At 38.6% G+C, this 15,664-nt stretch overlaps 1 protein-coding gene across 3 annotated transcripts in view; it reads right to left on the bottom strand.

The window, feature by feature from the left end:
• The window catches only part of arhgap15 (Rho GTPase activating protein 15), a 737,150-nt gene that overhangs the window by 323,198 nt on the left and 398,288 nt on the right, over positions 1-15,664 (bottom strand). For all 3 annotated transcript variants that reach the window (XM_072258610.1, XM_072258612.1, XM_072258613.1), the window contains exon 9: positions 15,464-15,602. In XM_072258610.1, the coding sequence (XP_072114711.1) occupies positions 15,464-15,602 (139 nt within the window). The remainder of the gene's footprint in view (positions 1-15,463; positions 15,603-15,664) is intronic.

The following is a 15,664-nucleotide window of genomic DNA, read 5'->3' as shown; positions in this document are numbered from 1 at the left end:
CTAGTGCCATTGGAGTCAGCAGAAGGGGAAGGGCAATTAAGAGAATTGTGATGTTCTGCGCTGAAATGCTAGAGTGGTTTCGAATTTTAAAGAGCTTGAACCATACTCTGAACTCTGCATGGTAAAAACACTATGGCTGCAGATATATAGGTTTTCTTTCAGTAGGAAACATGGTTTTTAATAGAGCTGTTGCCTTGTGAGTGCCAGATAATATTCTTTAGAAATTAATAAACACATATTGGGAATCTGGAGAAATGACTCAATTTCAAACAGGCCATTTAGATAATACCTGACAATTATACTGTAACAGGAGCATAGAAATGGTGAAGGATCATTGTTCCATTGGCACAGAATACTTTGCAGCAACAATGTAGATTTTTCTTTGGGCTGCTTATCTAAAAAAGGACGTGCTGGCATTAGAGAGGGTCCAGAGGAGGTTCACGAGGATGATCCCAGAAATGAACAGCATAACATATGATGAGCATTTAATGGCTCTGGGACCTGTACTTGCTGGAGTTTGGAAGAATAAGGGGAGGTGGGGTGGGGGGGGGTGCTCTTGATTAGTAATGGTGGAGCAGGCTTTATTCCCAAATTAGCTGAAATGGCCTTATTCTGCTCCTATATTTTATGGTCTTATTTAATATTTTCTGACTCAATTAAAGCACAAATAATAAATAGCCCAATAATAGTCAATCAACAATGTTTAGTCACACATTTTTTTAATCTACTGACAAAATGCTTACTTGACAGGTCACTATTTTACAGGCATCCCGGTTTTATTAGTGAGACTTCATCTACTCAAAGGTTGATGTTCGAAAAGACAACAACATATCAAATCAAATTTACTTAAAAAGTAAAGCATAGTCTACTCACCAGACATACAATGTTCATGAGTCATCAATGTGATTAGTATGGTTTTACTTTTTGCAGAACTACTAACATAGCCAAGGCTCCTGAAGTCATCCCTAAGCTACATGTCCAGATAAACCCTGTGTGATGGTTGGCAAAACATAATGCACCCACAAGTTGACCAGAACCTGTCCTGCCCCCGAGTGTTTGGAAGGAACCTTAACAACCTACTCCAGAGAACCAAATGGACTTTCTCTTCCTGAACTACATCTGATCTAGGGAAAGTTTTTAACAGATTGCACACTTGTGTTAAAGAATTAGTGCAAGCTATTGTTATACAGTAGTTTTGTATTTCATGGAGAGAACCATTGGAGTGGAGTAGGCCAAATTCCAACACAGTGTACCCAAAAAGTTTAATAATTCCATATTTACTCTACATTTGCATCTTGAACTTTCTCACAGCCATTCTTAGAAAATTCTGATGCAAAATCTATTAGCCACTACATTGACTTAACTAGTCGACTCCTTCCTCGTTTTTACGCATTCCCCCTGCTTCCACAATTTTGTGGGCTATGAGGTGAAATTGCAGACTTTTTCACAGATGAGGAAGATGAGTAGGAAAATTGAAAGCATGTGTCTGGCTCTAATATGCTTTTGATGCTTAGCCTTCATTCCCTGTCCCTCAGGACAGTCAGGGCACTGAATAGCTAATGACTTAGTTTGAAGACTTTTCATTGTTGCTTGATAAGCAAATGCTGTGGCCAATTTCAGCATAGCAAGTTCTCACAAATGCCTTTCACAATTGTGTTTACCGAATGATATATTGTCCAAACTAAAAGGCAAAGTCCAGCACTTTCTCAAATAGTGCAGTGCCTTGTAAATTTTCATTAAGGCATCTTGTATTGACTTTGTCTAACAAAGAATTAGCTATGAGATGCATTCCAGTAATTTGTCAGACTTTTCTGACCTGCGATCAACCACTGAGAAGTCCAAGGGCCAAAGGCCCATGGTGAACCCAACATCTGCAAGTCCTACTTCCTTAGGCATTATCCAGACTTGGAAATGTATAGCTCTTTTGAGGACAACAATCACGAGTGTCCTAAGCCAGCAATAATGTAGGAACACTCACAACACGCTGGAGGAACTCAGCAGGTCGGGCGGCATCCGCGGAAACGATCAGTCAGCATTTCGGGCCGAAACCCTTTGTCAGGACTGAAAAGGGAAGGGGATGAGGCCCTATAAAGAAGGTGGGGGGGGAGGGTGGGAAGGAAAAGGCTGGTAGGTGCCAGGTGAAAAACCAGTAAGGGGAAAGATAAAGGGGTGGGGGAGGGGAAGCAGAGAGGGGATAGGCAGGAAAGGTGAAGAAGGAATAGGGGAAAACACAATGGGTAGTAGAAGGAAGTGGAACCATGGGGGAGGTGATAGGCAGCTGGGGGAGAGGGCAGAGTGAAACTGGGATAGGGGAAGGGAGGGGGAGGGAATTACCGTAAGTTGGAGAATTCAATGTTCGTACCAAGGGGCTGGAGACTAGCTAGACGGTACACGAGGTGTTGCTCCTCCAAACTGAGTTTAGTCTCATCATGGCGGTAGAGGAGGCCATGTATGGACATATCCGAATGGGAATGTGAAGCAGAGTTGAAGTGGGTGGCTACCGGGAGATCCTGTCTGTTGTGGCGGACAGAGCGGAGGTGCTCGAGAAAGAGGCCCCCCCAATCTGCGTCAGGTCTCACCAATATAGAGGAGGCTGCACCGGGAGCACCGGATGCAATAGATGACCCCAACAGACTCACAAGTGAAGTGTTGACCCCAACAGACTCACAAAAAGGTAGGAATACAATAAGGTAGGAAGGTCATCCAATAAGGTAGGAAGACTTTCAGTACAAGAACTTCAGTGCTCCAGGAGGCAAGTCATCACCATCTACTATAAATGCTTGCCTTGCTGTTGGTATCCACATCACAATCAGAATCAGAATCTGAATCAGATTTAATATCATCTGTTGTGAAATTTGTTGACTTTGTGGCAGCAGTACAATGCAATACACAATAATAGAGAAAAAAAGCTGTGAATTACAGTAGGTATTCATACATATGTGCAAAAATAGAAATAAAGAAGTATTGAGGTAGTGTTCATGGGTTCAATGACCATTCCAAAATCCGATGGCAGAGGGGAAGAAGCTGTTCCTGAATCACGGAGAGTGTGCCTTCAGGCTTCTGCACCTCCTCTCTGATGGTAGCAAAGAGAACAAGGCATGACCTGGGTGATGAGGGTCCTTAATGAAGGATGCCGCTTTTTTGAGGCACCACTCCTTGAAGGTGTCGTGGATACCATGGAGGCTAGTGCCCAAGACAGAGCTGACTAAGCTTACAACTCTCTGCAGGTTACTTTAATCCTGCACAATAGCTCCCACTCCCATACCAGATGCTGATGCAGCCAGTTAGAATGCATCAAAAAAAAAGAAAAACAAATTCTGGCAACTCACACAAAATGCTGGTGGAACGCAGCAGACCAGGCAGCATCTATAGGAAGAGGTACAGTCGATGATGCTGCCTGACCTGCTGCGTTCTACCAGCATTTTGTGTGTGTTGCTTGAATTTCCAGCATCTGCAGCTTTCCTAGTGCTTGCATTTTTAAAAACAAATTCTGAATGTTTTAAGTGCAGAAGTATGAACATATTATATTTTACTTTCAAATGATATGAAATGACTGATTTAGGATCAATAGGATGAATATATGGTACAGACCAAATTGTTGTACATTGAAAGTTGTTAAAATATGCAAATGAATACCTGGGAAGATAATGAAGTAAGATAGTGTTCATAAATTGAAGAAGTAAGTGGTTAGATAATATCTGGTAATGAAAGTGATTATGCTTTTGAAAAATTATTAATTTAATTTTATCTTTAGGATTATTGAGTTGCAGCACAATCCTCTACATAGGTTTGTCACAACAGGGTGAATGGTGAACCAGTAGTGTAGTATATCTGAATTATTTTCTTCATTTTAAGATATTTCAGCTTTCAAAGTGTTTTAATTTTAATTGTGCTTTTAGGTTTACATTGTGTTCTCCCATAAAATTACAAATTAACCAAGGTTTCTTTATGGCTGGACTTTAGACCAGGGGTTCCCAACCTTTTTTTTAATGTCATTAAGGAAAGGGTCTGTCAACCCCAAGTTGGAAAGCCTTGTTTTAGACTATGATAATATGTATAAGAAATTTAATTGTTTGATGAACATTTATTTAGCACTCAGAAAGGTGGCCCAGGACATGCCCTCTTCTCATTGCTACCATCAAGGAGGAGGAACCACAAGCTTCTTCCCCTCTGCAACCAGATTTTTGAATGGTCATTGAACCCATGAACACTACCTCAGTAATTTTTTGCCCTAATACTGATTCTGTTTCTGATTTTATTTAATTTTACTGTTGTTATTGGGTGGCAGATTGGAGACAATCCTCTGCCAAAGGATGTGTAAGGTTCTCCTTCCTTCCTCTAGCCTTCAGGTCATGCTTGGGCAAGGTGTAGTACCTGCTTAGCAACCCCCACCCCCAATCAGGGTCATGTGAAGCCATGGGAGCGATAGCGAATGATAGTATGAGTAGCTAGTGCATATCACAAATCCTGGTTAAGCGACCACTGACACCAGGAACAATATTTGAAGAGTATTGATAATAGCTGTGGTCACCCATCTTGTAAAGACACTGCCGAAAAGAAGGCAATTGCTAACCATTTCTGTAGGATTGCCAAGAACAATCATGGTCATAGACCATGATGCTCATGTCAGACCACATATCCCATAATGATGATAACTGCTGTTATGTATCTATTCTGAAATAATAACCTTTATCTGTTGCCTCTTTGTTATTTTAACCTTACTGATGTATCATTAAGATAGTGATTGATGTATCCTGTTAACCCCCTGGAATATCTGAAATTTCTGGCCTGTAATTCTATAACAAATGATATATTAATGAAAATTAATTAGAAAGGTGAATGAAAAAATTAAAACAATATGTCATTATTATAAATTTCATTTGGATATTTATTTAAAATGTTGTGGTCTCTACGATAAATAAATAGGAACAATCTATAATATCCTACAGTCCTACACTGGACGCCACATGTAGTGTAATGGCTAGCACGACACTGTTTCTGGAGACCGGAGTTTAATTTTGCCAATGTTCTATAAGGAGTCCATGTAAGTCCTCTCCGTGGATAGTCTGGCTTTTCCTTGGAGTTCCACTTTCCTCCCACAGTTCAAAGATGCATTGGGTAGGTTAATTAATCATTGTGAAATGGTCCATTATTAGGTTAGGATTAATTGGGTTTGTCGGGGAGTTGCCGGGGCAACGTGGCTTGAAGGATTAGAAGGGCTTACTCTACTAGCTTCATCGCTAAAATAAAATAATTTTGTTGATAACAATGTGACCCTGACATTTGACAATTGTGTTTTGGATTACACTGAAGCTCTAAAATAGAGTTCCCAAACATTTTATGACATAGAGGTTTACCATTAACCAAGGGGTCCATGGGGGCCCAGTTGAGAACCCTCCCTTACACAAAATAAAGTCAAAAACAAAATCTTGCTTGCTACAGCACACTTCTACCTTTCCTGCTTGAGTGGCATTCAATCAAGTATCAGTAAACAAGGTCAATTCTGCTGCTTTGTATCACAGATGATTCTTTAGGCAGAGTGAACTGGTGGCTTCTAGTTCCTTCTCGGGTATGGGTGATCGTTCGTTTCTAGAGAGAGCACTGGTACTTTGAAACATTCTGTTTTTAATCCTTCTAGATGTCCACTCTCTTTGCATGCACATGCTATCTTAATTAGGGTTCAACCAGTGAAGTCACTGACTTACCAACTTTACAAACTTTGAAAGAGCGATTGAAGAGAATTTTTGTCCAACATCATAAGGCTAAGGTGTTGTCTGTTGACAGAATGTTGAACTTTATTTTTATTTTTAACAGGCCCTTCTGACCCAATGAGTTTGTGCCACCCAATTACACCCATGTGACCAATTAACATATTAACCCGTATGCCTTTGGAATATGGGAGGAAACCAGAGCACCCAGAGCACACCCACACAGTCACAGGGTGGATGTACAAACTGCTTACAGACAGGGGCCAGAATTGACATCGTATCAACTGCTAGAAAAGCAATGAAATGTTCAGATGAAATATTAATATACCTACTTAGAACACAGAATGCTCTAAATCAGGGGCTCCCAAACTTTTTTAGGCTGTGGACCTCTACAATTAACCAAGGAGTCCATGGACCCCAGGCTGAGAACACCTGCTCTGAGTAAAAGGAATATCATCTTGTACATTAACTGGGGACTAGTTATGCGCCTGCTGAAGAGGTGGTGGAACAGATTCAATAATAGCATTTAAGAGACACTTAGACAGGTACAGGGACAGACGGGGAATAGAGAGAATATATCATGTGCAGACAGATGAGATTCATTTAAACTGGCATCTTGGCTGGCGCAGACATAGTGGGCCAAAGAGCCTGTTCTAGTGCTGAACTATTCCACATTCAATGTTCTATATCTAACACAATTTTACTGTGAATAAAGTATTTATAGCATTATTGCTCTGTACTAAATAATGACACTGAATATTTCAATTATAAATATGGTGCATTTCAGTGCGTAAATGCATTAAATGCATGTGTAAAGTTTCACTCGTCTTTAAAAAACCTTATAATTAGATATTCAAGAGCTATTCTCATACTGAAGTTTGTTAAAAAAAACATCAAGAGACTTTGACACCAGGGTGATTTTTTTTTAGGAGAATAATGCTTTTCATCTTTCAAATCTTTTGTGCAAACAATCTCCCTGGCATAGTACAGGATTTACTAATATGGTGCTCTCCAACTATTCGAGATCCCATGTCAGAGTCAGTGATTTAGAAAATAAAAGGTATTAATCTATGGTTTAAGGAGCTTTGTGCTTGGTAAACAGGATCAAACAAAATACTGAAAAATATAATATTTGAAGTTTGAGTGAATAGGAAAACTTGCAAGAAAATGCTCTTGCTGAATTGAAGATAGTCAAAACGATTGAAAAGCCTTTGTCTCATCCTTCAATCATTCAGTTATCCTCAATGGGCCTCTCTCACTAGTCCACTGAGCATGCTTAATTGGAATTATTATGAGAATATGCTTCCTCTATAGCAACAGCTACATGGGGATACTTCTATAATACACTAGGGTCTTTGCACCAATGAAAAGCTATTGTAAAATCTCACTCCCTAAGCCAATACATGGTCAATTTCCTCACAGTTTAACAGTCGAAAATGTTCCTACTTGATATAGGATGGTCAACTGCTACAAAATCGTTTAGTAATTGTGAGTAAAACTTCGACAAATTTAAATAATGCTTCTGAAACGTAGCTTTTACTACCAGCGACAGAAAAATCAAAGACCAAAGTCATAAATTTACAAAACATGAAGTAGAAAATGCTGGAAACACTCAAAAACTCAGCTAGCATCTGTGAAGAGAAAAACAGTTCGTACTTGAAGTCATCTTTTCTTCATCAAAATCAAGAAAAGTTCAAAAGCTTAATTTCTAAGTTTTTATCTTTTATGCTCTTTTCTGGATTATTACTATTAGATAATTTCTAAGTTTCCTAATTCTAATGAAAGTATATTGACCTGAAATATTCATTCTGTTTCAGTCTATTGTTAAGTATTTCCTGAATTATGTCTTTATTTCAGATTTCTGGCATCTGCATTTTTTGAGAACTTTACATAAGTTAGACAAAAGTGTCAGGTTTATCTGAAGGTTTTTTTTCTTAAAGGAAAGTTGATTGTTAAATCAAACTAATGGACATTTCTGCATAGACATTCTTTGAACAATTTTTATGATCCTTAGACAACAGCAGTGTTTGCTGATTTGTTTTCGGCGTAATAAAAACCAACAATACAAATCTACAGGGGAAAAGAAGAAAGAATAAAAAAGACCAAGGTAAGTGTTTCAAAGCAAACATTCATTAAATGATGTGCAAATTATTCCAGCATTTAAACATGGCTTTCTCAGCATGATGAAAAGAGGATTAATCATCAAATATCAGTCTGATTTCAAATGCCAGGTTTCAATATAAGCTGACGGGAGAAAAAAAGCAACAACAAAGAGGGCAGGAACAGTACAGAGCACCGCAGGGAGTACTTCTGATTTGAGCTGCAAAAGGATTTCTTTGATGGAACCTTTCTCAAAGCAAACATCAGTACCACAAACTGCATTCAGCAGCATTTACCAAATAACCTACCTGTCTGTAAAGGCTGATGCCCTGTGTATCAGAGGAAGTCTTTTAAATTCCATGTATAGAAAAGTGACACAAGGCTAAGGATTAACTATGTGGCTGACAATTACAGGTTTTTCTTTCTTTTATGAGTGTCTAAAGTTAGAGTTATTGAACCAAATGCTCCATCCTGATATAACCATGAGGGGACTCACTTGAAAGCTTCATTATTTCTTTTTCTTTGCCTTATATGGCGAAGTTCCAATACATCAAAATTGTAGCATACAAACTTCTGATCTAAACTCTGTACCAGAACTATATACCTTTTTCGTGCACTAATCTCAATGTTTTTACCTGCCTTTAAATTGAGGTGCATTTCAATCGGACATAGAGAGCAACTGTAAGTCACAACTTTTGATTATTTTGAAATATTTTCAAGGTCACCTTGAGGAAATAATTTTAGAACTTCTACACAGCCATGCTTGAAATCTGTTACTAGGCATACAGCTGGTGTCATCACCACACCAGACCATTGCATTTGCTTTTTGTACATTTTTTTTAGAATTATTGACCTCCAAGTCCAGCCTGTTTATAAAGATTGTTGTTTGAAGAGTACACTTACTCCAATTTCAACCTGCTTTCTTTTTTCCTCTTTAATTATTTACATTCTAAATTATGTTTTCTGAGCATTGAGTGTTCTCCCATTCTAGGTTCATACCATAGTCCAAACTGGTGAACAAAAACTTGGTCCCATTATCTAACATTTTTGGCTTGTAATTTCTACTGAGAGTCAGGATTAACATAAAGGCCCACAAAGCTCCTATTTGGATGACCTTGCCAATCAGGGAAAAGGGCAAAACTAGCTGGTGAATTTCTAGTTGGGTGACTTTAATTCCAGGGCTAGAAACGCTGGTGGCTCCATAGGAGCACTGTAGAGACTGCAGCTGAATACAGGAGGGAGAACTCAACTTTTCACCTAGTCATCTGAGGCTTAGCCTGAGAACAAAACCCATCCAAATTTGCCTCAGATGTTCTCTAGCCTGGGCGTGGGATTAAGGCCATTCTGGGTCTGGCAGCAGAGATGCAGTGATCATATCAAGATCTGTTGAATCTTCTGAATACTGAGTGTAGATCTAGGTTCATATACAGTTTTAGACTCAAGGATGCAATACTGTTGGACACAAGCCAATTATGTGGGTACGCGACTGCAGATAGAGGACTCCTATTTTATAATGCTAAGGGATAGTAATGGACTGCATGGTTCTATCAGTACACAAATACTGGATCTAGGTCTTTAATTTATAACACTGGGTGCAGGTCCCGTTAATACCGTAAAACCACCAGTGGATACAGTTCCCTTATGTTATTACATTGGGGAATGGTAGTGGTGCACATAATCCTGTCAATACTGTGTAATGCACAACTGGTGGATAAAAGTGTCTTGCTGTCACGAGCATCAAAATGTTCTCATTTGGAGCTGGTTCAGACATGACTGTGTGCAAGATATTTTGAATTAGTATCCCTGATGTGGCATTCCACCCAAATTTGATTCTCATTAGCGAATGGCACTTGATTGTGAACTGGGGTTTCTCTGGATAAAGCTAATGGTTTATAGCACGATTGCTGCTGAGAATGGACAGACAAGATACTTGTTAAGCTTCATGACATAGCAGTTTAAAAAACATTGTGCCCTTTGATAGCAAGGAAGAAGCTGGGTTCATAAAAAACACTTAGCTTCATTTACTTTTCAAAATGTACCTGGATCATAGCATACATATTGAGGATGGCAACATTTTCATTAAGTGGTCAGAGATCAGGAAGGAGTAACTGGAAAAGCCTCAACATTTTTTATTGCCTGATTTAGTCTGAGCACAGATGGGGAACAATTTGGTTCATTGAGATTCTGCCAATCACAGGATCTTCTGTATTACAGTGGGGCTTGTAACCTGGGCCACAAATCCCACCCAGATAACTCCCAACCCTATAAGCACCGTCCACAATGTGAGGAGCCCTGTCAGTGATGCCATTGTACTGTCAGTCTGTAAGCCTTAAGACCACTTAAAATTTCATTTCACCTCCAGTGGTTTCACTGAATTTGGAACATGGCTTCAACTGAGATAAAAAACTCACAAATGGAAAAAAAAAGCTCAATACAACAGTAAACATTAAACCTAATAACGGACTTAAAATCTCACATAATCTTTAGGAAGTTATGTAATCCTTCATTTCTGCTAGATATGAAGGATTACAGTGAATTAACTACTGAGGGGTCACTGCCCCAAGATGTTATCACTACAACCATATAAATTAGAAAATCTTAACACTTTTGTCATAAGAGGAAGGTTTAGTGCTAAAGATTCAATGTGTATATAAATTGCTAGGGTGTCTAAGACTGTATTGTACTAAGAACAGCGCTGTATGTATCAACATGGAGTGAGAGCAAGTTTGTATATCTGTTGGGAGCAAAGGATATTGGCAATGGCGAGGGTGGAGCACCACAGGAGGGATGTGAGACAGGTGGCAGAGAAAGAGTGGTGTTGGTGTAGACACACCCAGCCCTGAGACACCAGGCAAGGTCACTTGATTCCAAACAATTGGTTTATTGACCATTACAGAATGTCTCTCTGGTGCTTCCCACTCCCCCCCCTTCCCCTTTTCCCAACTATGATTCTCTTATCCCTGCCCCCTTCCCACTCTCAATCCACAATAGAGACACATATCAGAATCAGGGTTATCATCACTCACACATGTCATGAAATTAGTTGTTTTTCTAGCAGCAGTACAGTGTAATACATAAAATTACTATAATACTGTGCTAAAGTCTTAGGCACCCTAGCTATACATATATGTGCCCAAGACTTTTATATGCAGTGAATTCCAGTTAATTGGGCCATCATTTAATCCGTTCAGCCATTTATTTGGAACATAAACTAAATCAAGAATATAGCCTGGGTTCCCTTTGTTTATTTGGTGCACTAATTGAGACAGGGGACTGCTGCTGAACAGGTTCTAACTACATAAGTCATGTGCACTTGCATGGCCATTAGACACTGAACCAAGCTCAGAGCAGACGGTATTTAAATAGTTGCGTGTGTTGTGTTCAAAAATCAATGATCTTTGTCACTGATAGTTGGAAAAAAATAAGCATTAAGACAATTCAGAACTATTTTGGTTACTGTGGTTTCAAGCATTCAGGCTGGGAGATGCAGGAAATAGCCAGGAGTAAAAATGAAACAAGTTAATTACTTCAACAAGTTATGAATTATGAAGGTATCGACAATCATCTTGAATGTTGCAATGAAAGTAAAGATTTGGAGGATGCCATTGTCAAAAGCATTGTATAAAGGTAATTCACTAAGTGCCTGAATTGATTTTGTTTATTTATCATCAATTAACAGAACGCAGCAGATGAATTCCTCTATTGATAACTATTACGAACTAATACATAGTTTTGTAGAACTGTATAAAACTGTTCTATAACTTAGTATTAGGGGTATTAGTAGTTTTCTAATTTGTTCTGTATTTCATTTAATATGTAAGTTGTTGCTCAGTTAAATGGTAGTTTGTCTTTTCGATCCCTTTTAACAATTTCCATGAAACTTCCACTAAATGGGACAGCCACTTAATTGAGCTAAATGTACTAGTTTAAGTTTAAGTATTTATTTAAATAAAGTTAAATAAGTAGTGCAAAAGATGTGCAAAAAATAGTGAGTTATGCTATGTGCCTTCATTACCATCCTATAAACCTGCGTAGCCACTATCAGAGAGCAATGGACTTGGACCCCAAGATGCCTCTGCACATCAACGCTGTAAAGGTCTTGTCATTAAGAGTGTTCTGTCTCTTAATATTTGATCTCTCAAAGTGTAACACTTCACATTTGGCCAGGTTAAACACAAACTTGCTATTTCTCCACCCTTAGCTGCAACTGATTTGATACACGAGGACTTTTACCCAGCAGAACTTTTTTTCCTTCACCAGACGGACTACTGTGATTGAAGAATACTACCGCCTTCTCAGGGGTAGTTAAAAACAGTCAACAGTATCAGCCTTACTAGTGGTATACATTTCCCAAAAGCCCCATTTAAAAGACCTACTCCAACCGGAATGCATGAATATGAATTTCTCCTGCATTTAAACAAATTTCTGCCTATTACTTTCCCCTTGGTTCCGTCCTCCTTCCCTTTCTCCTATGGTGCACTCTCCTCTCCTATCAGATTCCTTTTTCTACAATCTTTGACCTTTCCCACCCACTTGGCTTCACCCATCACGAATCCAGCTAACCTGCTTCCTCTCCCCCCACCATTTTGTTCTGAAATCTTCCCCCTTCCTTCTCAATCCTGAAGAAGGATCTCGGCCTGAAATGTCAACTGCTTATTCACTTCCATGGATACTGCCTGACCTGCTGAGTTCCTCCAGCAGTTTGTGTGTGTTGCTCTGGATTTCCAGCAACTGCAGAATCTTCATGTCTATGATTAACTACTCTGATATATTTATGCACTAGGATATTCCCCATTAAAAATTAGAGAAAATTAGTATTTATATCTGCCAACAAAACATTTTGAGCTATTATGAAATACTATGGTTGGACAATGATCCTTTCAATTCACCATTTTCTATAAATTTACTTCCATGTAATTCAGTGTAGGAAAAGTTTGGTTAAGTTTTCATGATGACAGTGTCTTTCTAAGTATGGTAAAAGGGACACTATTTTATCAGTGTCAACAGTACATTCTTCACTATACTTTGGCAACACTATAGCTGTGTTTTAAACATTGGCATATTTGCCATCCCTCATGTGAGCAACCTTATGTCACAGTATTTTTCAAAGAATCTGAAAATGTCAACATTTGATTAAAAATGTAGACACATGAAAGTGGCAGCAAAAGGTAAGTAACTCTCCAAGATCAGATTTTAAAATACAACAAAGCCGAGACTGCATTGAACAGAGTCGTGCCCACTGCTATATTCTATCTAAAAGAGTCATTTGACATTGCCCACTGCAGAGGTAGTCTATCAAGCTCACAATTTGCAATCCTATGGCACAAGTTATATCAAAGCTCAGTCAATCACAGAAATATATCCATTGTTGTTCCATGAAAAGCGTTTATTCAGAAATTGGGATTGTCTGACCACCAGAAAAGTGAAGGATAATAGAATTATGCCACATGGAGTGGCTAATGATTCTAATACAATGACTGGAACTTCATTCTGAAATAATTTACACATCATTACAAGGAAATAAAAATTGGACAATATATACCAATAAAATTACAAAGGAGTGAAAAGGCTAAAAGTTAATCCATCATCACAGATTATGTTAATTAGCTTTCAGCCGAAGACAGCTGTGATGTAACAAAGAACAAACAATAATTAATTCAGGATGTGGGGGGTTGCTAGTTTATTTTTTGTATGGAATTCGCAATGCATATTACCTATGTTACTTTAAATAATTAGAAACCACATATGAAGGAAAGGTTCATCCAAATTTCTATCAATAATAGTCTTTCATCATGGCACATATACCTAAAAGCAAGAAGTGATGAAATATATTTGGCTGTAGCTCTTAAAAAGTGAAATAACTTGGAGTAAGTTCATTCTAAAAATGTAGAGAGCCAAAATCTACTTGATAGACATAATTACTCTCTCCATAATGAGGGATAGCCTCTTACTTTGTCCTCATTTTCATTTGGGTTAGAATTGTTATTTAAGGTAATTTATGACAAGGCCAGAGAAATCACCATTACTTACATATTACATAGAGCATAGAACATAAAAATGCACAGCACAGGAGCAGGCCATTCAGCCCACAATTTTGTGCTAGACCAGCAAAAAGTAAATCAAAAAATACCCAAAACTAATCCCTCCTACCTACAACATGTCCATACCTCTCCATTTTCCTCTTATTCCTGTACCTACCTAAACATCTCTTAAAAGCCTCTGATGTATTTGCCTCTACCACCATACCAGGCAGCACATTCCAGGCATCCACGACTTTCTGAGTGAAAAACCCACCCCTCACGTCCCCTTTGAACCTAACCCCTTCTCACCTTCAATGCATTATCTCTGGTATTAGACATTGCTACCCTGGGAAAAAGATAGTCCCTGCCTATCTATGACTCATAATCTTACAGATCGTTATCCAGTCTTCCCTCAGCCTCCGCTGCTCCATAGAAAACAGTCCAAGTTTGTCCATCTTCTTCTGATGAGCTCACATGTCCTCTAAAGCAGGCAGCATCCTGGTAAACCTCTTCTGCATCCTTTCCAAAGCCTCAGCACCCTTTACTTATTCAGGCATTAGACCAAGCATTGCACGACCAGGCAATGTTCACAGATTAGGTTGTTGAAACAAATATGATCTTTCTACCAATGTTCTTTAAACTCAGTTCATAGATCACATCTAAAGCTCACTCACCTGTTGTTCTGATAAGAGACTACTACACAGTTTATGTATTACGATTTAGGTAATTAGATTCATGATCAAATCAAATTGTTTATTTGTAACATTTACACCTAGCCAACATTTTGTATCTCTTGTGATCTGGATTCATACAAATGCTAAGCAATAGCAGCAAGCCTTGACCTCGGCTGAAGATGTCTGTAAACTGAATGAGAATGACAAATGATGGTTAAGAACTGTTTATTTGCCTACCCATAGTCCCAATAGACATTATGGGAGATTAGAAATACTTTCAACTTGCACTAGTATGCAATCATTTAGTGTTTATATGCTATATGGCAGAGCATAACGGAGGGAGAAAACTCTATTGCCAAGCAAGGCATATTTTTCAGATGATTAGTCCACTTCCTTTGATCATTTCAGCTTTAGTTTTCCATTGCCCATCCCTAAAGGCAGAAAGGAACTACTGTTGCCATGTGTAATTCAGGAGAAGTCAGCACTTTCCTCTCAATTTTGCTTTAACCTACAGTTTAAGGTTGCTTCATAGAAGAGAGAGAGGCACAAAGAGAGACAGACAGGGAGAGTGAGTGAGAGATCCAGAAAGAGAGAGAAAGAAAAAGAGAGAGAGAGAGAGAAAGAAACAGACAGACAGACAGAGACAGAGACACAGAGAGACAAAGACCAAGGCAGAGGCATAGAGAGAGAAAGACAGAGATAAAGAGAAACATTTTAGATTTATGACTTTTCATCAGGCACCAGATTTTTTTGAAATGTCATCAGTAGATAATAATATTCTCTCTTTCTCGCTCTTCCCCCCCCACTTCCATTTCATTTCCAAATGGCATGACCTACTGAATATTTCCAACACATCATGGTATGAATTTGTGAACATTTCCTAAGCGGTCAAATTTGCAGAATATGAATTTGTCTGGTACTTTAAAGAGAAGTTAAGAGATGGAGGAATTATTTTACTTACTTAATGATGATTTTCTGCACTCTGATTTAGTTTCTTTCACATTAGTCTTGCTGTTGCTCTCTCCCCCACACCTGTTCAGTTCTTCACTGCTTGAACTTTTCCAGATACCATGTGCTGTTGTTGAGATGCCCTTCTTTGACTGAAATGTCACAAATGGATGTTAGAAATAGAAAGTATTTAGATATAAATCTCTTTACCACA

Source organism: Mobula birostris, chromosome 5 (assembly GCF_030028105.1).
Source record: "Mobula birostris isolate sMobBir1 chromosome 5, sMobBir1.hap1, whole genome shotgun sequence".
Taxonomy (NCBI): domain Eukaryota; kingdom Metazoa; phylum Chordata; class Chondrichthyes; order Myliobatiformes; family Myliobatidae; genus Mobula; species Mobula birostris.
Note: the sequence above shows the minus strand (reverse complement) of the source record. Positions and strands in the feature narration are given on the sequence as shown.